General features: G+C 44.0%; 1 protein-coding gene across 6 annotated transcripts in view; it reads right to left on the reverse strand.

Annotated features, from left to right (window-relative positions):
* RAI14 (retinoic acid induced 14) overlaps window positions 1-26520 on the reverse strand; it is a 164393-nt gene that overhangs the window by 61250 nt on the left and 76623 nt on the right. For 4 of the 6 annotated variants that reach the window (XM_006071887.4, XM_044932530.2, XM_044932532.2 and 1 more), the window contains exon 3: window positions 8-138. In XM_006071887.4, the coding sequence (XP_006071949.1) occupies window positions 8-138 (131 nt within the window). Of the gene's footprint in view, window positions 1-7; window positions 139-281; window positions 426-26520 lie in introns of those variants that run through there. The other 2 variants (XM_025270640.3, XM_025270642.3) reach the window with 2 other exon arrangements.

The raw sequence follows: 26520 nt of genomic DNA on the forward strand, positions 1-26520 counted from the left end.
AACTTACGCAGTCTTGCCCTCGCTGTCATGCTTGGTGGCGCTGGCCCCCTTCTTTCCCAGCAGCGAGGCCACCTTCTCGGCATCTCCATTCTCCACGGCCTGCAGCAGTCGGTCATCATTCTTGTTCCACTCGTTGGTCTGTGGAGCAAAGGGGACACGTAGAGCCAGTAAGTGACAGCAGCCACGGCTATCCTGCCTTCAGGATCCGGAACATCCCTGCTCACCACCTTCCCCGTCACTCAAATGAGAACCTGCCCCGCAATGGGCAACTTTAAAAATACCTTTCCCTTCACCATGGAGACACCTAAAAAGGCTGGTTTCCCAAAAGAAAACATCCACAGTTCAATGAAATAGCGGCCAGTCACCAAACTCTGAAACAAAGCAACTTCTTTCAACTGAAATGGGGAAGATGAAGCAACTTTCAAAGACCAAGAGGCCAGTTTACACATTAGCTTATTTGCGGCTAAACTTGACAGCTGGCACCGCAGAACACTGACCTTTGACCTGGTCCACAGCTCACTGGGCCCATAAAGGGACAGGACCAACCGGCCACCAGCCCAAGGCAGCCTGAGGATTTACACATGTGACCCCCCCCCCCATCTACTTTTGCTGTCACTTCTCCCGGCCCGTTTACTGCAGTTTTGAGTTGTATGCTGGTTTTAAGTGGTTATCTAGGCTTCCAACTCAACAGAATATCACCAGAAACAAAACTTCTTCCTGAACGAGCTATTACACATCAAATGGCCCAGAGCAAAGCATCCACCACCATGGACCCTCAGCCCCGAGAGAATAATTCTGCAAACGGCAGTAACAGGAAAGCTTTTGGCAGCACAAAAACTAATTTCTAATCTTATTAAGGGATAGAGAAGATCTTGATATCAGAGCAAAAACAGCCTTGAGTACTAAAAAGTGTCCAAAGTGGAAAGGCAGCAGAGAGCCACTGAAGATTTTAGAGCGAAGAACAAACTCGTGATGGAAGAAGAAGAGTCAACAGGAGGCGTGTGAGGCACGTGGGGTTCACAGAGGAGGAAAAGACCCTGGGTCACCTTAAAGCCCCTGGGAAACTGCAAACCCAGCCTGCTTTCCAGACACATCCCCACTGCACCTTTGCTACGCCTACTTTCTGGCGCCTCCAGGGATGGACACCTCTGCCCTGAAAGGGAATCTTCCTCTCTCCCCAACAGTTTCTACAGACAGGTTTCTAGGGCTGGCTGCTTTCCTGTGACCCTGAAAATAAGAATCACCAGGCAATTCATAGTTTAAGACTCTGCCATGGACCACTTCTAGGAAAATGTAGAGGAGACACTGGAGATTTAAAAGTAACAAGAGGGAATCTTTTAAAAGACTGCAGTCTTCAATGGGCTCAGGACAATTTGCATCTCTCTGCACTCATGGAACCAGAAAACTCAGTAAGACTGTGCCTCTCAGAGCAAGGGTGGGGCCAGCAGATGGCCCCAGCACCCCTTCCAACCCTAGCCTAGAGGCAGGGCTTTCAAGAAAGCCACAGGCCATGGAAGAGGTAATCCACGGCTCGAGTCAGAAGTTTCCTTCTCTGAGAGTCTCAGGGCTGGACATCTTCCATTTCTCAGGACTCTCTCCTTTCCCCATGAAGGGGAAGTCCTCCTTCTCCTTGCCATCACTGAGTGCAAGAACACAGACAGAGTGCATCTGTCCTCTAGGCTGCATGAAGTCCAGAATACCACATGGGTACTTACATGCTTCAAATATTAAGTCACCCCAAAAAAAAAAAAAAAAAAAAAACCTGTGTGTGTCTCAGTTTCCCAAGGCTTTGAACTGAACGATCACTGTCCCTGCTCTAAAGCTTAAAAGGTTTAATCTAGAAAATGTCCAAAGCCAAACTCTGCTAGGAATTATTCTAGAATTGCACAGTCTGTGATGATGGAAATGTTCTATATCTGCAACTGTTCCAAAACTGTAGCCACTGGGCCAGTGGTTCTCAACCAGGGGTGACTGCCCCTCAAGGGACATTTGGCAATCCTGACATGCAGTTTTGATTGTCATGACTAGGGAGTCCTACCAGCATCTGGTAGGTTGAGGCTGGGGTGATGTTAAACACCTTACAATGCTCGGGATACCCCTCTCCCCACAACAAACAACTATCTGGCCTCAACTACCAGTCTCACATTAGCCACGTGTGGCTATTGAGCACTGGAAATGTGGCCAGTGAGACTGAGGAACTGAATTTCAAAATTTAATTTTAGATATCAAGTGCCAGTAGCTAGTGGATATCACATAGAACAGTGCAGCTCTAAATTGTTTAGCAAAGAAAGAACGTGTCTAGGCCAAATTATCCACCATTCTCCTACAATTTACTCACAGAGAAGACACTGGTTTTATCTTTTATTACAGATCAAGTTTCCTGAGACCTCCCTGGTGGTCTACTGGTTAAGACTCCACACTCTCAAGACAGGGGGCGTGGGTTTGATCCCCGGTCAGAGAACTAGGATCCCACATGCCATATGGCCTGGCCAAAAAAATAACAATAATAAAATAAATTCACGTCTTAAAAAACTACTTATACTGGACGACCCAGAGGGATGGAATGGGGAGGGAGGAGGGAGGAGGGTTCAGGATGGGGAACACATGTATACCTGTGGCGGATTCATTTTTATATTTGGCAAAACTAATGCAAATATGTTAAGTTTAAAAATAAAATAAAATTAAAAATAAATAAATAAAATAAAAAGCTGAAAAAAATAAAATAAAAAATAAAAAAATAAAAAACTACTTATAAAAAACAATGCTTCTTATTGAAGGGGAACAGAACAAATACATTGCCCAAGGCACGAGTGTTTGTCAGTAGAATCGCAGGCTTTACTTAATGATGAAATGTAGCAAACACTAAGAGAAACGGATTGCAGCTTATTTCCCTCCAGACTGCACTTTACAAGCCACAACAAAACAAAAAACGTTTACTGAAGCACATTTCCAACCAATTATTGCTATCTACATCATCCCAACTGCTCCATTATTAGTGTTGTCTTTTAAAATCCTTCCCTAACTTAAACTGACCCAATTAAAACTGGATTGGGAAGATCAAAAGGATATTAAATCTCAGAGGACATGACTGAAAGTACTTAAGCAAAGAAAGGCCACATGAAAGGATTTTCCTTCTCAGTGCAACTAAGGCACTCAACTCTTGGTTGAGAAAAATCTGATTGCAGGGGCTCCCTAAAATTAGTTACATGTGCATCTGTTACGGGACACACATTCCCATGCCCGACACACAGTGAGGCCCAAGAAACTGAAATGTTGGAATCTGGCGCAGAGAATGGTTCATTGCAGGGAGATCCAAGGAGAAAGGGTGGCTCATGGCCCCCCCAAAACTCTGAACTCCCTGAAGGTTTCAGCAAAGCATTTCTAAAGGTCAGGTGAGGGAGGGGGCGTTCGAGGGTATGTGATCGGCTCCTGCACAATTCTCTGATTGGTTGATGGGTGGTTAACAGCATCTGTTCTTAGGGGCCAGAAGGTCTGGGGGCTCCGTGCTCCTGATCACCAAGTAGTTCTTCCATTTAGTGGTGGTTTTCTAGCATCTGAAAAACTCAGGAAATGTGTATGAGATACTATTATTTGGGTACTTCAGAGAGGACCCACAGCAGAGGATACGGGCGAGGGGTCTGTCCTGGGAGGCCCCATGGCGTCCTGCTCAGTTACAAAAGTGCTGGGAGCGTGGTTTTGCTGCAGAAGCCATGGAAGAGTTGGGCACCCACACGCATGTGCGCACACACTCCATACATTGCCCCAAGCATTTCTTCTATCTGGCTATTTCTGAATTGTATCACGTATAATAAACCGACACTAGAAAATGGAGTGCCTTCCTGGGTTCTGATTGGTTTTTCTAGTGAATTGTCAAACTGGACAAGGGGTTGTGGGAACCCTTGGACTTTACAGCTGGTCAGTGAGACATATGGTTGGCCGAGGACTTGAATCTGAAATCTGAAGTGGGGGCAATCTTGTGGGATTGAGCCCTTTAACCTGTGGAATCAGATGTTAACTCCAGGGCATTAGTGTCAGAACTGAACTGAATTGTTGGACACCCCATTTTTGTCAGGAAAGTTGAAAAACTTTCTTCGTATGAAGGACGCCCCACTCTCATATCTGGTATTGTAAGCAGATAGGTTAGGGGATCCCTAGAGAAAGAAATCCAGGAATGGCTTTCTTGACGAAAGATAAGCCACTCTGTCCTAAGCCATTTTGTGATGAGTCTGGCCACAGTGTTTGCCCTTGAACAAGTCTCAGTAATCAGGGAAAACAAGGAATGCAGAAACAGAAAAAGGCAGTCAAACAATATGCAGTGACAAAGCAGAGTCCTAGTTCCTCCTCAGGGGATAGACACAATAACAATACTTCTTTGAAAGGGCTTCCCTGGTGGCTCAGACGGTAAAGAATCTGCCTGCAATGCAGGAGACCTAGGTTCGATCCCTGGGTTGAGAAGGGAATGGCTACCCAATCCAATATTCTTGCCTGGAGAAGCCCATGGACAGAGGAGCCTGGCGGGCTATAGTCCATGAGGTCGCAAAGAGTCAGACACGACTGAGCAACTAACCGACTCACATACCGGCAGGAACTAAGGCCCCCACCCAGGTGGAGGATGGGATGATAATGTTGACCCTCCTGACTTCAATTAACTAAAGCTCGGATTCTGTTGATCTTTACACTCCATTTCTATGCTGGGTTCTCCTCTGCTCAAGCCCTTGCAGGAATATGAATGTTGTTGTTCGGTCATTAGGTCATGTCCAATTCTTTGTGACTCCATGGACTGCATCATGCCAGGCTCCTCTGTCCTCCACTATCTCCTGAAGTCTGCTCAAATTCACGAGTCAGTGATGCCATCCAACCATCTGGCCCTCTGCCGTCCCTTTCCTCCTGCTCTCAGTCTTTCCCAGCATCAGGGTCTTTTCCAGTGGAATATGGATGTACCCTTAGCTTAAAATTTCCTCCATTTTGCTGTTGGGGAGGCACTGGTTTGGGTGAGATTCCCAGTGTGCCCCTTACTTGCTTCAATAATTAATCCTTCCTTCTCCAGATCTCTGGCTTGGTTGTGTCTATTGGCTCAACACCTATCATGGGTGTTGATAGGTAAAGTGTGAACTTTTGTCATAACATTCCAAAGTAATTCACTCACATTCTATAATCAAGGAAGATTTCGGGAGCCCACCTTCACATCAGCAAGTCCTCTCTCACCACTTCTCATGGAACCCCTCTCCCTTATTGGCCATCCCAATAAGGCAGGCTCAGGGCAAACTCAGCTCTGCCTCACACTGGGCTCCTGGCCCCCTTAGAACAGTGTTTTCAACCTCATACTGGGTTAATCCACATTTAAAAAAATAATAACAACAAAATATAAAAAGAAATTTTAAGCATCACATGCATAATATGTAATAAGGCTAAACATTCCATGAAAATTTTAAGTATGTAGTGGGTAGTGATATAAAATATATTTCCTACTGGGGTATCACAATAAAAAATAAATGGACATCACTGCTTCAGAGTGCAGTCATCCCATCCCTCCGCCCACAGAGGGGCAGCCTTCTAAAACCCAGCGCACACCCTGCAGGCGCTTCCAGCCTTTGCTGGTGACCTCTCTCTCGGCTTCTCCTCCCAAGGGCCTGCCCACTCACCTCCACTGAAGCCCTCAGTCTAGACTGGATGAAATATCATGTCCTGGCTTTTGTGCACCAGCTCAGCATGTACTCATTTTGTCTCCAGCTCCCTCAAGGCACTGACAACAGCCTTTATTTCTTACCCCCGAAGTGCCGAGTAAATGCTCAGTATCTGCTGATTTTAGTAGGAGTTTCTTCCACAATCTCTAACTTGGGAAATGTTTTTTTCATTTCTAAAACTCTCTCATCCTTTTGCAAAAAAAAAAAAACCTATTTAATCATGTTTTAGATTTTTTTTTACACAAGCTAAACAAAGCCAGCTACCTTAACTTTTCTAAGGCCAATTTTCCAAGATTTTAATCACAGATACACTTCCTCCAAATCTCTTCCCAACCAAGGATCCACACCTCATCAATTCATCAGGGTAAACCCAGTGTCTCCCAGTCACGGGAATAGTCTGGGAACTGGTTAAATACACAGACTCCCCCCAGGCCCCATCCTGGAGGTTCCGGTCTCAGTGAGCTGGTGGGTAGGGCTGGGGAGAGAGCCCTGGACTGATCCAGGTTCAACGACTGCTCTGATTGCAAGTTTGGGGACAACCAGCACCCATGCTAAGCCTAAGCAGAGAATTTACTTGAAAGAATTTTCTTCCTCCACAGAGTGTTATTAAGGACAGGGATGGGAGAAGAGAAGAATTCTTCACTTTTGCCTCATGGAGGTAAGTATTTCACTTCCTACAAAAGCTTAATAAATATACTAGGCTTTCCCTAGGAATTGCATGTGGAACCCATGTATAAGACATGTATAAAATGTTAATGAAAGCATTGCTCATAATAGGCAAAATTTACAAATAATCAAATATCCAATAACAGAAGATAAATAAATTACAATATAACCAAGCAATGGAATACAACACGGCAATGAAAGTTGAACGAACTACAACTGCACACAACAGCAGGGACAGACGGTTAAAACGATACTGGTGAGAGCAGCTTCCCTCAGGGCGCAGCCGGTACAATTCTGCCTGCAGTGCGGGAGACCTGGGTTAGAACCCTGGGTTGGGAAGATCTCCTGGAAAAGGGAAAGGCTACCCACTCTAGTATTCTGGCCTGGAGAATTCCATGGGCTGTATAGTCCATGGGGTCGCAAAGAGTCAGACACAACTTTCACTAATTAACTAAGCAAAACACCAAAGAACACGATAGTATGACTGTGCGTGTATAAAGATAAAAATAGGAAAAATGGATCCATATTGTTTAACGGTACATATATATAAAGATGGTAAAACTATAAAGAAAAGCACAAGGTTACATAGAAGTCAAGATAGTAGCTTGGGTAGAGGCATGGCATCTGAAGAAAGGGACATCTTCTCGAGTCTGGCTCAATTTCCTAACCTGGTTATAGTGCCTCTCGCAGATGTTCACTGGGCTTCCCAGGTGATAGTGGTAAAGAACCTGTCTGTCAACGCAGGAGATGTAAGAGACGCGAGACATATGGGTTTGATCCCTGCGTCAGAAAGATTCCCCGGAGGAGGGCATGGCAACTCGCTCCAGTATTTTTGTCTGGAGAATCCCATGAACAGAGGAGACTGGTGGGCAACAGTCTATGGGATCACAGTCAGACACAACTGAAGCGACACAGCATGCAGCACGCACAGATGTTCCCTAAAGGCTACATTCTCGTTTATTGCACTTTTCTCTATATGTGATTTATTTCACACACACACACAGAGTTTAGAAAGAAGACTTGTGGTTCATTTTCTGGTCAAACCAACACCAGATCAAATGCCTTTGGAAGGTTTGCATTCTTAACTTGCTGTCTTCTTGTCTCTACACTGAACAGAGCCTGCTGTCAAAATACAGTTGTTAGGAGGCCACACAAACCTCCAGGAGAATCTGATAAACATATGGACTTCACTCAGGATAATGCACAAACACACAAATGTTTGCATTCAAAAGAGGGTTCTCCAGCTTAAATCCCTACCCCCAGCCCATCCATAAGCCCAAATTAAGAATTCCTGGCATAGAGAAAGATACGTTTCAGATTTTTAGTGCTTCTGAGTTGAAATTCCAGCACCAAAACCTCCCATTTAGGTGGTATGGAGCAGGTCATTCACATCTGAGTCTCTCTATTCCTATCAGTAAACTGGAAGGAATTCTACCTGGTTATATACAATGTAGTTGTTTAGTCGCTAAACAATTTATGACCAGGTGGACTATAGTCTGCCAGGCTCCTCTGTCCATGGGATTTCTCCAGGCAAGAATACTGGAGTGGGTAGCCATTCCTTTTTCCAGGGGATCTTCCCAACCCAGGTGTCAAACCCATGGCTCCTGCACTGGCAGGAGGATTCCTTACCGCTCAGCCTAATATAAAGGGCCTGGCACATATAAGACACCAAAAAAAAAAAAAAAAAATGGTGATTATGATTAGGCTTGAATTAGATGATCTGCACTGTTCTATTTTTGGTTTATGCTCTGAGTCTTTCAAAATGTACAAATTAGTAAGGATGGTTCACAACTCCTTCAAAGGCAGTCAAAACCTTAAATTTGCAAATTTTTTACTATGCTCCTTAAAACACACACACACACACACATTTTAAAGGGCTCTAGAGAAGACATTCACAGACATGAAATTAACTATTTTAGTGACTGGGGCTCACTTCTCCAGCAGACTGTTTAAACAGACACTATTTCAACAGAGCACGCTGGGCCCCATTTGCAAGTTCAGGAAGCCATATGTTATGCTCCGGAGACATGTGTAATGTGTCAGCTATGAAGGGCAGCATGTGGGAAAGGCAGACCTTACCTTCCATGTGGGCTCCAAACATTCCTGCTAATATATCACATAGGGGATTTTCAATGGCTGGCCTGTAACTGTCCTATTCATCAAATCATTTCCAAATGACACTCACTTACTTAAGAGCTTTTCCTTCAAGCTTGGCCTTTTGAAAGTCTAACGTGCCTCCTGCCAGGATAGCAGAGACCCTGTCAACCGCGTAATGAACACTGGGCTTTGGCAACTGGCAGCGTCTGCCCCTGGCCAGACATGGCATCACCTTCTTTTATTTTGGTTTAATCACTGGGAACTGAAAAACCAGTGGAAACTGAGCGGTCACAGGCATCAGGCTAGTGGGCAGGTTCAAGTTTTGGAATATACCAGCCCAAACCAAAATAATCCAGTGGCACAGTGATCCAGGAAGAGAAAGTTTCTTTGACTTCCTTTAGGAAAAATGCTGAAAACCCTAAGGATCAAACACTTGCATAGCTCCCGTTGGATGGAGCTTGAGCAGCCATCTGGAGAAGTCTATTTGAGAGATTATCTTTGGAAAGATGGCATTTATCTCTCTAGTTTATGGAAAGGAGACTGTTTTGCCAAAACAATCAGTTAGGCTAAAATGAACAGTAGACAAAGGAGACACCGTTTTCACCACTGGGAAGGCTTCAGATTCATACCATCCGAGAAGAAAAAAAGAACATAGTTCTTATTTTAAGAAAGAGGACAAGGAGCTGACATACTTCAAGCCAGATGATATTTTTCCCTATTGACTGTACCAGTCGGTAATTATTAGATATCTACCAGCTAGGTATGCTAAGGTGCTTAGTCGCTCAGTCGTGTCCGACTCTTTGCGACCCTATGGACTGCAGCCTGTCAAGCTTCTCTATCCGTGGAATTCTCTAGGCAAGAATACTGGAGTGAATAGCCATTTCCTTCTCCAGGGGATCTTCTCCATTCTACAGATCTTACATTCATGTATTTGTTCTTTCAATCATTCATACTCTTTTACATGATTGGCATAATCTTTACTGAACTTTCTATATATTGAAACAAAATATAGAAATATGAGAAATATGCCAACAATATGAAACAAGACATCAGAGTGAAAAAGGGAGTAAAATTGGAAATCAGTCCAATAAAAGAGAGGGACAACTTTCAGCTGGGGCAGGAAGGCTATTTGACTGGATGATAAACTAGACTCTGTAATGAGCAATATTTACATTAATGGAGAGAAGACACAACAATTGAAAAATGCAAGATGTATTTAGAAGAGAGTGTAAATAGTGAGCTGATCCAAGTGAGGCCATACAAGACTGTCCTTTTTAGTGTCCATGGAAAACCCAGGAAATTACTAATACACCAGGACTTTAAAATCTCACCATCCTCCTGTCTAACAAGCCCAGCAGCATCATAGAGAGCCTTCTATATAATGTTAGTTACTTCGGACCAAAACATAAGTTCATCTAAAATGAGTTTCCCTCTCCCAACATTTTTATGTCAGATTATTCACACATGCAGGTTATGGTGTGTCTGCAAATCACTCTGAAATCTGTCAGCTTCCCTTTAGCAGACTGTGTTATGTGATTCCACATAAACGATGAATGCTATGACATGGACATAACACATTACCATAAACACCTCCATCCAGAAACAGGCTGGTCCCTCCACCTGACCCACTTCACAGATCCCCTTGTTCATTTCTGCCTGCCCCTCACTCACTGCTCATCACTGGACCAGGTCACTTCCCCTTGCTGCGCTCTCCTGTGCTTCTCTTCCATAGCATTTGACACAACTGTAATTAAACAGTATTCCTAAAATATCTTTAAAGGTCTGTCAACTCTCACTGGACTATGAGTTCAATCCAGTCCAATGGCCAATGGCCAGCCAATGGCCAGCACCTGTCTTGTCTGTCATAAAGCCTTGGCCCCTGGCCCACTGCCGTCAGATGGTAGGGGCTCAATTCAGAGCGGGTCCTTCACCAGCTTTGTTTTTCTTCCTTTTACTTTGGGAGCCAGTACTGATTAACCCCTCCTCCTTTGATGCCTTTGTCTTAGTCCCAAAGGTACATAAAGGCTCCATGCTCCTATCAAATGCCTTCCTTTGATGGACTATGCTGCTGCTGCTAAGTCATTTCAGTTGTGCCCAACTCTGTGGGACCCCTTAGATGGCAGCCCACCAGGCTCCTCCGTCCCTGGGATTCTCCAGGCAAGAACACTGGAGTGGGTTGCCATTTCCTTCTCCAACGCATGAAAGTGAAGAGTGAAAGTGAAGTCGCTCAGTCGTGTCCAGCTCTTAGCGACCTCATGGACTGCAGCCCACCAGGCTCCTCCGCCCATGGGATTTTCCAAGCAAGAGCACTGGAGTGGGTCGCCATTGCCTTCTCCGTTGACTATGCTAGCTAGTGTTAAAACATTATTCTATACTTCAAAATCATGTCACATGAGGCAAAAACAGTCTCATGGGAACAGACAAAAGCCTGGAAATAGGTCAAACCAATTTTACCCTTCAGGGAGAAAAATGGCTCCATCCAATTCAATTGGGCTCAAGCACTCATTTATTTTATTTACATACATCAACCCAGTGTGTGCGTGTGTATGTGTATGTGTGCGTGCGCACTACTATGCAAAGCCCTAGGGATGAAAAGATGGATATGAAGTAATATTGACCCTGAAGATGGTTCCATCCAATTCATTTGGGCTCTGGCACTCATTTATTTACATCCATCAACCCAGTGTGTGTGTCTGTGTGTGTTACTACACAAAGCCCTAGGGATAAAAAGATGGACATGAGTAATGTTGACCCTGAAGAAATTGACATACTTCTGAGGACAGAAACACACACAATAACTTCATCATCTGTCAGTACTCGGCCAGTGATGTGAATTGAATCCTATCAAAGCCCACAGGGGATACTATTACTACCCAAACAGCTAAAACCATATAGCTCTAAGAACTGTACTATAGTTCCTGCTTAATATTACATAATTGCAATTACATACAATGTTACATAATATTACATAAATGCTTCCCTGGTGACTCAGGTGGTAAAGAATCTGCCTGCAATGGGAGAGATGTGGGTTCAATCCCTGGATCAGGAAGATCCCCTAGAGAAGAGAATGGCTACCCACTCCAGTATTCTTACCTGGAGAATCCCATAGACAGGAACCTGATGGGTTACAGTCCATGGGATCACAGAGTTGGACACGACTGAGCAACTAACACTTTCACTTTTCAACAACATGACCTAAGAATATAAATACAATTTAATATTAACAATAACCCTATGAGGCAAGTACCATCCTGAGTTCACTTTACAGATGAGGAAACGGGCACAGAGAAGCTAAGAAACATGTAAAGTTATTCTTGGTTCTCTCAAGAGAAGAAAGCTAAAAGCAGTTCAATTTAAAGAAAATGGATGCACTTTTCAGGATGAGCAAGATTTAAGTGTGTTTACAGACTAAGGCAAGCACAGAGGTCCATGGAGAAAGGAGGAATGAAAAATATAAGGATGGAGGGGGCAGAAGAGAGGATTCCACTCAGGCAGAAGGCTGATCTGTGAATTAGAGTTGTGTTAAGACAGAAGGGCGGAAGAGGAAGGTGGTCAGAGTCACGGTAGTAGAGAAGACGTCAATTCATGTTTTATAGCTTTTGTTTGCTCGGGGAGGCAGGCGGTAAAGGAGGCTGAGTCAGTGGGGGGCTAAGGAGCTTGAAAAATGTTCCCAGTAGCAAATGTTCCCAATAGCTCCTGGGGGGGATGAGAAAGGAAACCCAGCTGAAATGAGTAAAGGGGTTTTCAAGCAGCCCTGAAGGTCCAGCTGAGAGTAAGAATTATAACTCCATAAAGAAACCATTTAGTGGAATCGTATGATTTTTCACCAGAAGCATTAGGTAGGATGGGAGCAGAGGGTGGGTAGCTTGATCCATGCCCGGAGACTGGGAAGACAGAGAAAGCAGAGATTCCAGGGTCAAGAGGACGGGAGGTGCCAGTGAACAGGTATTTGAAATGACCGTGGGATCGGGGCAGATAAGGATAAGGTCCAGGGCACAGTGCTACAGACCGGAGGCAGGTTATTGGGTGGGTCATTTAGATGAATGTCAGAGTTTCCACCATGACGGCAGAAAGGAAAAACATAAGCTGGTAGCCAGATTCCTGGAGAAACAGCCCCCAAAAGATGGTAATAAAGTAAGATGAGGGTGGCCCAGCATAACCAAGAAGAGAAGGGGGTGATGGGGGTGTTGAGCAAAGGGATCAAGTCTATATTTTAAAGAAATGGCTTCCTGGGACTTACTGAGTTTCTACTACATACTGGTCCTCCCTGGATGCTCTAAAGAATTGCTTTCATTTCAGTCTAAGCACCTGTACTGGCTTGAATCGTGTCCCTACAAAATCCATGTCCCCCTGTCCAACCCTAGAGTGTGACAATTATTTAAGCTTCAGTTTTTAACTTTTCTTTGGTTGCACTGGGTCTTTGTTGCTGTGTGCAGGCTTTCGCTAGTTGCGGCGAGCAGGGACTCTTCACTGTGATGCATGGGCTTCCATTGCTGTGGCTCCTCTTCTTGTGGAGCACAGGTTCTAGGTGTGTGGGCTTCAGGAGTTGTGGTCTGGGTTTTGTAATTGTGGCATACACACTTAGCTGCCCGTGGCATATGGAATCTTCCCAGACTAGGGATTGAACTCCTGTGCCTGGCATTGGCAGGCAATGGATTCCTATCCACTGGACCACCAGGGAAGTCCTGACCTTCTTTTGAAAGAGGGCTTTTGTAGGCTCCAAGCTCCTGACTGGTGTCCCTACAAGGAGAGATGAAGACATGGAGGAAACAGGAAGAAAGCCATGTGATGACAGAGACAGAGACTGGAGTGATGCCATTAAACAAAGAATGCTGGCAACCATCAGAATCTAGAAGAGGTAAGAATTCTCCCCTAGAGTCTTTGGAGGGCGTATGGGCCTGTCGACACCTTAATTACAAATCTTACTTACAGATCTACCAGATCTGTAGTAGAAGCCCACAGATCTGGGCTTCTAGCCTCCGATCTGTGAGGGGAACACATTTGTTGTTTTAAGCTGCTTGGTTTATGGCAGTTTATGGCAGTTCTAGGAAATTAACACACCATCCAATCAGGTTCCTATTATTATCCTCATTTTACTGATGAGAAAACAGATGATCAGCAAACATACGTATGCTGGCCAAACTCACAAGGCCAGAAAAAGTGAAGAATCAGGATTCAAACCCCAGACCTCTGGATCTTTTCCACTGTACAGTCTTGTTCTTCTCGTATGCTCACCGCACTGGAGAAAACCAGGAAGAACAAAGAGGGTGGCATGGTGGGCCGCATGCAGCAGAGGGACAGACCTCAGTCTGGAGGCACTGAGACTGGAAACTCTGAGCTTTAAGTCTCTTTAAAAGCAGGAACTCCCAAAAAGCAAACTTGTTATGATACATGAACTTTACAGACAAAAGCATTTAAAGTATGGTTTTATTCATCGGAGAAGGCAATGGCAAGCCACTCCAGTACTCTTGCCTAGAAAATCCCATGGATGGAGGAGCCTGGTAGGCTGCAGTCCATGGGGTCGCTACAAGTCGGCCACGACTGAGCGACTTTACTTTCACTTTTCACTTTCACGCAATGGAGAAGGAAATGGCAACCCACTCCAGTGTTCTTGCCTGGAGAATCCCAGGGATGGCAGAGCCTGGTGGACAGCTGTCTATGGGGTCGCACAGAGTCAGACAGGACTGAAGTGACTTAGCAGCATAAGCATGTTCAAAGTAAGGCCTCTTTGAACAGTAAGCTCATATCAGTTCAGTTCAGTCACTCAGTAGTGTCTGACTCTCTGTGACCCCGTGGACTGCAGCACGTCAGGCTTCCTTGTCCATCACCAACTCCCGGAGCTTGCTCAAACTCATGTCCATCGATTTAGTGATACCATCCAACCATCTCATCCTGTCATCCCCTTCTCCTCCTGCCTTCAGTCTTTCCCAGCATCAGGGTCTTTTCCAATGAGTCAGTTCTTCCCATCAGGTGGATAAAGTATTAAAGCTTCAGCTTTGGCATCAGTCCTTCCAATGAATATTCAGGACTGATTTCCTTTAGGATGGACTGGTTGGCTCTCCTTGCAGTCCAAGGGACTCTCAGGAGTTTTCTTCAACACCACAGTTCAAAAGAATCAATTCTTCAGCACTCAGCTTTCTTTATGGTCCAATTCTCACATCCATACGTGACCACTAGAAAAACCATACCTTTGACTAGACAGACCTTTGTCAGCAAGGTAACATCTCTGCTTTTTAATATGTTGTCTAGGTTTGTCATGGGAGAAGGCAATGGCACCCCACTCCAGTACTATTGCCCGGAAAATCCCGTGGATGGAGGAGCCTGGTAGGCTGCAGTCCATGGGGTCGCTAAGAGTCAGACACGACTGAGCGACTTCACTTTCACTTTCCATTTTCATGCATTGGAGAAGGAAACGGCAACCCACTCCAGTGTTCTTGCCTGGAGAATCCCTACCAGAGAAGCCTGGTAGGCTGCAGTCCATGGGGTCACACAGAGTCAGACACGACTGAAATGACTTAGCAGCAGCAGCGGGTTTGTCATAGCTTTTCTTCTAAGGAGCAAGCGTCTTTTCATTTCATGGCTGCAGTCACCATCTGCAATGATTTTGGAACCCCCCAAAATAAAGTCTGCCACTGTTTCCATTGTTTCCCTATCTACTTGCCATGAAGTGATGGGATCGGATGCCATGACCTTAGGTTTTTGATGAGTTTTGAGCCAGCTTTTTCACTCTCCTCTTTCGCTTTCATCAAGAGGCTCTTTAGTTCCTCTTCACTTTCTGCCATAAGGGTGGTGTCATCTGCATATCTGAGGTTATTGATATTTCTCCTGGAAATCTTGATTCCGGCTTGTGCTTCATTCAGTCCAGCATTTCACATGATGTATTCTGCATATAAATTAAGCAAGGTGACAGTATACAGCCTTGATGTATTCCTTTCTCAATTTAGAACCAGCCAGTTGTTCCATGTCCAGTTCTAACTGTTGCTTCTTGACCTGCATACAGATTTCTCAGGAGGCAGGTAAGGTGGTCTGGTATTCCCAATTCTTGAAGAATTTTCCATAGTTTCTTGTGATCCACACAGTCAAAGGCTTTAGCATAGTCAATGAAGCAGAAGTAGATGTTTTTTCCTGTAATTCTATTGCTTTTTCTATGATCCAATGTATGTTGGCAATTTGATCTCTGGTTCCTCTCCTTTTCTAAATCCAGCTTGAACATCTGGAAGTTCTTGGTTCATGTACTGTTGAAGCCTTGCTTGGAGAATTTTGAGCATTACTTTGCTAGCGTGTGAGATGAGTGCAATTGTGCAGTAGTTTGAACATTCTTTGGCATTGTATACATATTTATGAATCATATACAAATAAGATTTGATTTAATCAAATAATATTAATTGCGTGTGATATATGTGTAACAGTGAACATCTTAAGGCCTGAGCAAGACTTTATTACCACACAGACAGGACACTTGGGGACATGTCTGGCTATAATCCAAGCACAAACAGGTATTTTTGGCCTCAACTTGAGCATAACAGACAGACACAACTCCTGAGATTTGCTCTTTACCCAAGGGACACAATATAGATTTCACATGAAGTATCCAGATGAAATGACTTCATCCACACATTGTTAAGCCAAATGCCTGAATTCACGGTCAGTGTCTAAGTGGTTAGAGAAAAGGACCAGGGTGGTCCCTTGCCCTCATCATGCCCAGGCATCATACCCTTTATAGATGTTAAATGAAGACCAAGGGACAAAATAAGAGCTAAAGAAATCTATGAGCAATGGAAACAGTCCCTGGAGTTACAAATTCTACCAGATCTGACTTCTCTGTATCTTCTGCTGCCCCTTCTCCACTCCTGCACTTGTCCTCCCCTCTCTCAACTCTCCCTTCTAGAACCAGCCAGTTCAACCAGTGAAAGCTGGACTCCTCACTGGGGCAGGTGTCCACCTAGGACTACAGTATCTCCATTGCCAATGGTTCATTTTCTTGTTCTGAGACTCAGAGAATATTTGAGGATCCCAAGTTCAGGGTGGGAGGCCAAGGCAGCTCCCCCTACTTACTGTCCCCTAACCCTAGCCATGTGCAAGTCACAGGTGACTACCATGCATCAAATAATGTCCCCTGTTCATATCCATCTAGAATCTCAAAGTGTGACCTTAATTGAAATAGGATTTTGAGATATCCCAAATCCAATGACTGGTATCCTTATAAGAAGTGAAGGCACAGACATGGGCAAGAAGGCCAGGTGAAGGCAGCGAGTGGGCGGCAGAGGTTAAAGTGCTGTGTCCACAAGCCAAGGGACACCAGCAGTCAGCCGAAGTCAGGAGAGAGGCATGGGATACTTTCTCCATCAGCACTCCCCAGAAGGAACCAGCCCTGCCTGGGCCTTGACTTTGGACTTCTGGCTTCCTGAACTATAAGAGAACACATTTCTGTTGTTTTAAGCCATGCAGTTTGTGGTAGGAATCTAAGACAATGACACATGGAAAGAGGGTTGCTTACCCAGCACAAAAGAGCCTGCAAGGACTCCACCCCCACTGACTGCAGGTCAACAGAAACCTTCTGGGGGACCCACAGATGACACTGATTCAGTTCCTGTTCATTCACAGTCACCAGGGTACAGACACACAGATACGGTGAGCCTGCGTCAAGGTGGCTGTGCCTAGTGTCTATCTCAAGGCTGGTGGGACTGCCGGATTTTTAAAAATCTACTTCTCTAAGCTTTTCAAAATTTTTAGATGAAAAAACTTATGATTATTAAAATAAACAGCGTAACTGTTTATACCCAATGTTTTTCAAAGAGCACGGCTAGGTGGCTGTAGGTGGTTATATAATAGAATCACCTATGTCTCTGGAAAAAAACACGAGGGCTAGCTTTTAAAATTTCTCTATGTGATTCTATGATCAGCCAGAATTATTCTTCCCTGGGCAACCATGAAGATGACAAGTTAGCCTGATATTAACCACATTTGACTGGACAAGAGGGTGAATCTCAAAATTCCCTACCTTTCTGCACTAAAGATGGAACAAGTCCCAGTAGGCAATCAAGATGCCTCACAATGAGAAAAGAGCCTGAACCACGCTCACTGCACCCTCCTCTCAATGGTTCCCTTGTCTTGATGCCCATGCCCTGGTTAGAGGAACGTTCACCTGTGATACTGTGATCTATAATAAGAAATGTATACCTGATCTCCGTTCCCATCTCCTGCACAGAGCTCCTAAAACCCGTGGAATTTTCTAAGTGGTGAGAGCAAAAGGAAAAAAAAGGGGGGGGGGGTCTTTTGTTATATGAATGAGGTGACTCTTGGACCACAACTAAGGATGGGGGCTGACTGCCAGAAGAAATCACCCTGTGATTAGAGGGTTGGAATTTTTGGTCCCCTCCCACAACCTCAGGGGAGGGGAGGGGGCTGGAAGTTTAATCCACTGCCAATGGCAAATATTTTCATCAGCCATGCCTGTGTAAAGAAGCCTTTGTAAAAATCCAAAAGGACAGGGTTTGGAGAGCTTCCAGGTTAGTGAATACCTGTAGATGTAGAGAGGGCATGGGAGCTCCGTGCCTGTTCCCCATACCTCGCCCTAGGTATCTCTTCCATCTGGCTGATCCTGAGTTGCATCCTTTTATAATAAACCAGAGTTCTAGTAAGTAAAAGGGCTTCCCAGGTGGCTTAGAGGTAAAGAATCCACCTACAATGCAGGTGATTCAGGAGACATAGGTTCAATCATTGGGTTGGGAAGATCCCCTGGAGGAAGGCATGACAACCCACTCAAGTATTGTTGCCTGGGAAATCCCAAAGGCAGAGGAGCCTGGTGGGCTACAGTCCAGGGGGTCACAAAGAGTGGGACACGACTGAAGCAACTGAGCACGCACACAGACACTGAGTTCTATGAACTGTTCTAGTAAATTCATCAAACCGAAGGCAGGAAGGGTTATGTAACCCTCTGATTTTTAGCTAGATAGTCAAAAGTACAGGTGATGACCTGGACTTGAGGTTGGGGGTAGTCTTGTGGCACTGAGCCCTTAAGCTATGGAATCTGGTGTCACTTCCAGGTAGACAGTGACAGAATTGGGTTGACTAGTAGGACACCCGGCTGGTGTCAGTGAATTGCCTGAAGGTGTGTGGAAAACCCCACCGACTGTAATTGTTACTAAAATCATATTACCAATCAAGCCAGAGACCCTGACTTACCTCTCCCTCTCTCTCCCCAGTTGATTACTCACCAACCACTGTTGACAACTGCTTTTCCAGTTTCCCTTGCATTGATTTGTTTCCACCTTACAGCCACTGCCTTTAATTAATCCAGTTCAGTTCCACAAACAGGTGCTACTGCCAGGCATCGTGTTAGACACTTCGGATGGGGCTCTCCTCTTTGCCAAGTCCTGGGCACGCTGACAGGTACGGATACTTAAAGAACCAGGAAAGAGGCTCTGACACTGATCACTGTTTATCTGGAACATTTCAACAGCCTCTTAACTGGCCTTTCTACCTCCAGTTCCTCACCACCCCCAGCCCTCCCTTCTCCCAAGCCCACTATCCTGGAGATTAAATGTTCTTGCTTCTTGCTCTGGCTTACAAAAGCATCCATGGCTATCTGTGGCCAACTTGGGACCCCATACTCTTTAGCAGCTGTCCACACAGACATACAAGGGAGGACGTCTCTTAATTCAGTTTCAAACCTTCAATTCCACTCTGCCCGGCTCACCCTCTGGCCCCTGCCACCCGCCCCGCCCCCCTCCCCCCCCCCACACGCAAACGTTCTCAAGCCAATCTGTTGGGCTCCAGAATCCAAGTCATTCTTTCCCCTTCTACATGAAACTACTCAATTTTTCCTCGCTCTTGTTTTCATCTTGCCATCTCTCTCTGCTAAGGAGGCATAAAGTTGCTCCCTGCCTTCCGTTTTAGCAAAGTTTTACACTAGCATTCGAAGCATGCGGTTTTCCCATTTCAAGTCTCACAAGCGGCCATGGAGTACAGGGCTAAGAGCCTGGAGTCTGGGTTCCTGGAGTCCAACCCTGGCTCCGTTGCTTACTAGTTGTGCACCCTGGAGAAGTCATTTAACTCCCTATATCTCAGTTTCCTCATTTGTAAAATAGAAGATAATAGCACATTTAAAAATATTTGACTCCCCAGACAGACTGTACTTGATGACAGAAAATTTCATATTCATCCACAATGTCCCCTGCCTCCAGAGTAATCTGGATATTTTTTAAATGAATCAATACATTAAAATACAGCCTTTCCACTTTGGAGGAAACTGGGTTCCCAGTTTCCCAGGGCTCCCACTCGTCACCGCCACTCCAAATTTCTAGCTGTGCTGTCACGGGGTTTGGAAGCCTCAAGGACCAGAAAGTGACTTAAATAATCAAAACATTACACACACATAAGCATACTGTCTAATGTTATCAGAGGTTAATTTTAAACAGTCTGGCTATTTTAATGTATTTGAGGCAAGAGATACCATTGATTTATTTACACCCAAATTCTTGTAGTTCTCAAGAAAGGGCATATCTGTTATAGTCTTTCTTCACTCCAATAATAGCCAACCCAAAATAAACTTCAATATCCACCCACAGGGGAAAAAATCTGGTTCTAACAAAGTATTTCAGCCTGAAGTCTGAAGGCAGAGGGCAGCAGTTTTGCGCACAAGATGAGGGGCTGTGACGTTTACCAACAGTATGATCTTTCTGAGACTTCCCATGAGCTCGTGTATAGATGGCCCTCCTGTATCACTGTCTCCCCGATCCCCTCAGACAAAGGGTTCCCAAGCAGAGCCCAAGAAGACTGAAGTGTGTAACTGCACATTTCCTAAAAAGCACAACAGACAAGTCAAAACCAAGGGAGAGAACTTTGGAAAACTCATCAAGGTTCCCGTATGTAAAGCCTCATTCATTATCCTTTTAGGGTCTACAAGGGATTCCCAGAAAAGTGTCTTGCTTAGAATTGTATGATTCAACTAGGCACTGGGTGCCAAGAAAACTCAGACAAGAGTCGCCTAAAGAGGGAAAATTCTAGTCAAGCAATATTGGAACGCTAATGTGTGGCCTTGGGCTATGGTTTTAACCTTTATCTAATATAGAAGTCGGGAATCTGCAGTTTGGATATACATACTGGAAATGAAGGAGACTTTTGATAAAACAATGAAATAAAAATAAACAACATGGATGCTTTTGAAATTCTGAAACTCCATTTTCCAGGGCATGTTACACACAGCTTATTATCACTCATGGTCCATTTCTACTGAAAGTCGCTTGGTGTGTATCTGTGGTATCTCAGACTGTCAAGTTCAAGGGTAGGGGCTCTGGCTTTTACATCTGTATCCCAGGCACCTTGCACCTGGGCTGACACATGGCCGTGATGAACGCACATTCATCGAATGACTGAATGTCTCCCCAAGTGAAAGACTCTAGTAAAGCATTAGGGTTTTTTAAAGATAGCAGAAGAAGGCAAAGGCACCCCACTCCAGTGCTCTTGCCTGGAGAATCCCAGGGACGGGGGAGCCTGGTGGGCTGCCATCTGTGGGGTCTCACAGAGTTGGACACGACTGAAGTGACTTAGCAGCAGCAGTGTTACTATGAAACCACTGAGAAAGTAGCCATATCTAACCATTCTCCCAAGACAGTCTTTCCTCTTGGGAGCTAATTAAATGTTATTATCTTGACACTGTCATCTTGACACCCCTCCTGCACTACTGGCCATCAATGGACTTTCTCCTCTTTATTCTAACAAATCCAAACTCTTTTCACTATCAGATCCCCAACTTCATGCCTGCTTACTGAAATGCAGTATAAGTAGTGCTTTAAAGCAGGTACCCTGAAGCCAGACTTCCTAGGATCACAGCCTGGTTCCAGCCCCATGACCTGGCACAAGTCTGTTAACTCCTGTGTGCCTTGGCTATAAAAATAAAAGATAATAAGAGTCACTTCTACCATAGAGTGATTGTGAGAATTAAATAAGTCAAATATTTTGCAAGACATTTAGAACATGGTCTGGAACACAGTAAGCATTCAGTATGTGTTTGCTAATATGTTTATTAGTCACACTCGTAAGGGCAGGCCCTTTGCTATTTTGAACAATGGTTTTCTTCCTCTAGGAAGACTGGCTGAGGTTCACGTTCATCAAACACTCCCATCAATCCCAGATTGATGGCAACAGCACAGATGAGACTGTCTGCAAGTCCCAAGGCTCCAGCTACAACTCTCAGCTAAGCTACTAAAGTGGTTGAGATCTCAGGAAAATTCATCCATGTCTTAAATATCTTGACCGATTTATCAGTGTCCTGTTAAAATGAACTGCAGAATATAAAATGAAGAGAAAACTTGCATCTGCTCAGGAAACTACAGACGGATGACAGCCACAAGCCAGAAACTCCAGGGAACCTCTTGTATCTAGTTTTAGGTCAGACGGGACAAGCTGGACGAAAAGCCAATGGACTAATGATGACAACAAGCTTGCCTGCCAGGAACAGACTCCAACGAACTCCATTCATGATGCCTAATCAAAGGGATAAAGGAAGATGGTGAGGGTGACCACTTAGTGTCACTATGGAGTGCACCCCATACCATCAGGACACTGAAAAACACAAGAGATACCAGGGGCAGCCCAGAAAGGGGCACTGTGCCCACGAACCACAGGCTGCCCCTGAGACTGAGCTCCAGCGTAGATGAGAGCTTCTTGTTACAGTCACCTCAGATTCACCCGTTCCTCAGGTTCCTGGTCTTCTGAAACGGGTTTGTGGATTGAAACATTCAAATAGGAATGTTATTGTATCTGATAGAACCCACCTCTCCCCTCCATTTCGGATGAGCACAACCATCTTTCTTTAAGTATTAGCTGCCAGAGACAGCACAGGTCCTAAAAACAGCTTCAACAAGTCCAAAAGAGGCAAATTTCTTCGAGGAATCAGAGCACATTTGTTCCCATGAAACAGAATTATGCTTTAAGAAACTAGAGCAGTTTTCAAATGTGTGCTTGCAACCAGATTCGGGAGGAAAAAAACTGAAACTATTCCACAGAACAATCTGAAATCAAAGATGACTACAAGAAGATGCCAAATTTAAAATGTGTGGGGAATCGTGAGGAGTAGACTGAGGAATCTTGGAAATCTGGAGCTAAAGTATAAGAAAAGTTTAACTCAAAGGAAAAGTAGAGAGATATAATACAAAGGAGACGAAAAAAGATATGAAAAAAGGAATCCTGGCAAAATATGATGCAGAAATCTAAGCAAAATAAAGAAATAAAAGAATTAATAGAAGAAAACTACCATGAGCTAAAGAAAAGTGTGTCTCCAAGTGTGGCTAGAATTAGGGAATGGAGGGCAGGGGAAAAGAGACCAGCATCTTGAGACGCATTTTGTTGAAAGTTTTTTAAATTTGAAAACAGATCATTTTTAAAGGCTCCCCAAATCAGGTTGGCTCAGATTTCCCTACAACACTGAACACCAAGATGCAGTGGCCCAACACCAACAGAGTTTTGTTTTTTAACTATTATTTTTATATTTTTAATTAAAATAAATACAAACCAACAGAGTTTTGAGAGGCACTGAGCATCATGTGGCAATTCTACCTGAGTAGAAATCATGAGTATGCCCTCACCTAAATGCTCGCTAAGTTTGCAAAGCCATGGTCCCCTTAATCAAGGAATGAATCAAAATAAGAACCCCAAAATATAGAAAATTTGGTTGACATAAATGGTGTGTAGCATAAGGAGTAAAACAGTTAATATACAAAACAACGAAGACGTAGACCACCTTGGACCTTGAAAACAAGAATGCAATGTTGACTGCCACCACTCTAAACATTTAGACTTGATATTTCAAAGCGTAAGACAGCACATTTTGCTCCAATACACTCTTCTTTATGTAAAGAGCATCCTGCTGGGAGATGGTGGTCTTCGAATGAACGATGTATTCATTCAGATAACTGCGTGATTCCTCAGAGTGTTTTTTTTTTTTCTTTTAAAAATAATTCTATTTATTTATTTATTGCTGTGCTGGGTCTTCACTGCTGTGTGGGCTTTTCACCAGTCCAGCGAGCAGGGGGATTACGCTCTAGTTGTAGTGCAAAGGTTTCTCATTGCGGTGGCTTCCCTTGTGGAGCACAGGCTTGATGGCATCTGGGCTCAGTAGTTGCTGTGCCTGGGCTCCAGCGCACAGGCTCAATAGTTGTGGTGCACGGGCTTAGCTGTTTCATGGCAACGAGGGATCTTCCCAGCAAAGAGATCAAACCCGTATCTCCTGCATTGGCAGGAGGATTTCTTTACCACTGAGCCACCAGGGAAGCCCTCCCAGAGTGTTTTTAACAAAACCAAACCCATTCTCAAGATCTGCCTCCAAAATTTTATGCTAACAGTACTACTTTCCTTACGTTGTCAAAAACCCTTCAAGCACAGCTTAAATACCACCACCTTTACCCCCAGCTCATCCTGCACCATAATAGAATTATTTGCATGCTCATCCTAGCTCTGAACTGCTCTATTTAGTATCCTAACTATTCCAATGACAGTACTCAGAACAGAGAGAGGATTTGACAGGTTTTAAATAAAGTAAAATGTGGCAACCACTGAAAAGATCCTTCTTATGAAGTTTTCTCATAACACTAAGGAATTTTTGTGCCTTCTGCTTATCTCAATTTATACCAACCAATGCTGTACATGGACTTTCATGAAAACGGTCTAATTTAACCTGAATTTTAACTTAATCAAAAGTTTTTCCAAGGTATGTCTGTAACTGTGGACTTTGAAGCCAGCTTGGCATCCCAACTACTGACATTTTTCTCATGTATCACTCAATATATACTCTAGCTCTGCACCCTCCCCCCTTCAGAGAACGTTAAAAATCACCTACTTCTGAGTTGTTTTAAGGGCTAGACAGGATAATGCATGAAAACCACATAGTAGGCACTTTGCACATATCAAGAACTAAGTCAATGTTTGCTTTTACCATAACCATCAGTGTATCATGTACCATGCACCATGCTAGGCCTGGGGAAAGTGTGAAAGTGTTAGCTGCTCAGTTGTGTCCGACTCTTGTGACCCCATGGATTGTAGACTCGGGTGGGGGGTGGGGGGTGGCCCACAGAAAACCAGATCCATAGCCAGGTTCCTAACCCACAGATATTATAGGCTGATACTCAACTCACACAGACGAAGAGATGCAGACCTATGACGTAACATTTCTCTGCGTGCTTAAAACTCCATTCTAATTTATTAAGCCCTAGGCACTTAAATAAACCCTGTGGAATTTATTTCCCTGAAACACTTCAGTGATTCCAATAAATTACAGAACAGTCAAGATATAAGATAAATAGCATTTGGAGGCTCTTTCCGCAAGTTAAGAGTGTTCACATTTTCTGGTCTTCAAAATGGAGACCACAACATAATTTTTAATGTTACTTGGAAGATTTATACTGTAATAAAGGCATTTTTCCAAATTACCATATGCCTTTATAAGTGCCAAATAATATTTAGGACATTCAGTTGTTGAAATATAAGCAAGAATGTGGAATGAAGTAATAGTTATTAGGCCAAGTAGGAGAAAAACTGACTAAAGAGTCTTGAAGTTTAGAAATTTTAAGAAATGTATAAATTCGTCAGTAATTAAGGATATAAGACATGTAAAAGACAAAAGAGCTTATACAAGTACATATTCTGGCTTTTCATTAAGTTAATAGTATAATTTCTTTTTTTTTTAGTATAATTTCTTATTAAAATGTTTCATACATGTAAATAAGACTCTGCAGAAAAGTTCAAAAACCACAGAGAATTAAAAAGAAAAAAATTTACAGAATCACTTTCAATCCTATCATTCAAGATTAATAAACCTGTATATTTTTGTGCTGTGCTGAAGTGCTCAGTCACTCATTCTCTGACTCTTTACGACCCCATGAACCCTCCAGGCTCCTTCGTCCAAGCAATTTTCCAGGCAAGAATACTGGAGTGGGTTTGCCATTTCCTACTCCAGAGGATCTTCCTCACCCAGAGACTGAACCCGCATCTCTTGCGTCTCCTGCATTGGCAGGCAGTTTCTTCACCATTACACCACCTGCTGCTGCTGCTGCTGCTGCTGCTAAGTCGCTTCAGTCGTGTCTGACTCTGTGCGACCCCGCAGACAGCAGCCTACTAGGCTCCTCTGTCCCTAGGATTCTCCAGGCAAGAATACTGGAGTGGGTTGTCATTTCCTTCTCCAATGCCCTGGGAAGCCCTAAATTTCTGTACCAGTCATATTTTTTCTATGCATAAAACAAATATTTTCTTCTGTGACCCTATGACCTACTTTTCTCAACAGGTAATATAAGCTGAATATTTTCCCATATCACTAATGAGCTACAGCAAAAGTTTCTCACACCATCTAGGTTGTTACCAGGTCCTCATGATTATGCACAGCTCTGTCTTCAACATACTGAACATTTATGTCTGCACAGCATAGTGCGACTTGAAGAATGCATGAGATGGGGCACAAATACTACTGGAATCTATCCAGCCTGCCAATTAACATCCCAGGTTGTAAATTTACAAATTTTTTTAACCCTTCAGACCATTAATGGTGTCACTCAACAAAACTGCTTTATCTTCTACCAAAATGTCTTTGACACCTAAGTGTCTGATAAAATCTTGATATCATTTTCCTTACTGCCTGAGCATGAGAGACAAAGCCTACTGCTTTGGATAAAAAAAACCAGTAAGTGACCCAACTTCTAAACAACTAAGGTTGTATACTTCCTCCAGAAGTTACTAAAAAGTAACTAAAGTTACTAATACCAGCTTCCCAGTCTCAAGTAGAACTAGGGCAGGGGGGAGAACAAGAGACCCTTGAGGAGGGGAGGGCAGGGTTCTCGCTTCCAAGCACCCCAGCCACCCAGCTCACTCCCCATCCCCAACAAAATGAGATGGGGGGGCGCCTTCAAGAAGGAAAAACCAAAATCTCTTTCACTGGTTGTCAATCTATTTAGGCAGTGGACTGACTGATTTCCCTGAATGAAATGAAATGACCTGAGTGACAGGAGAGAGAAGAGAAAGGGGAGGGAGCAGAAGAGGAGGGAGGCAGGCCCAGGAAAGCAGCACCCACAGTTTGGAGAGATAA

Source organism: Bubalus bubalis, chromosome 19 (assembly GCF_019923935.1).
Source record: "Bubalus bubalis isolate 160015118507 breed Murrah chromosome 19, NDDB_SH_1, whole genome shotgun sequence".
NCBI classification, from domain to species: Eukaryota; Metazoa; Chordata; class Mammalia; order Artiodactyla; family Bovidae; genus Bubalus; species Bubalus bubalis.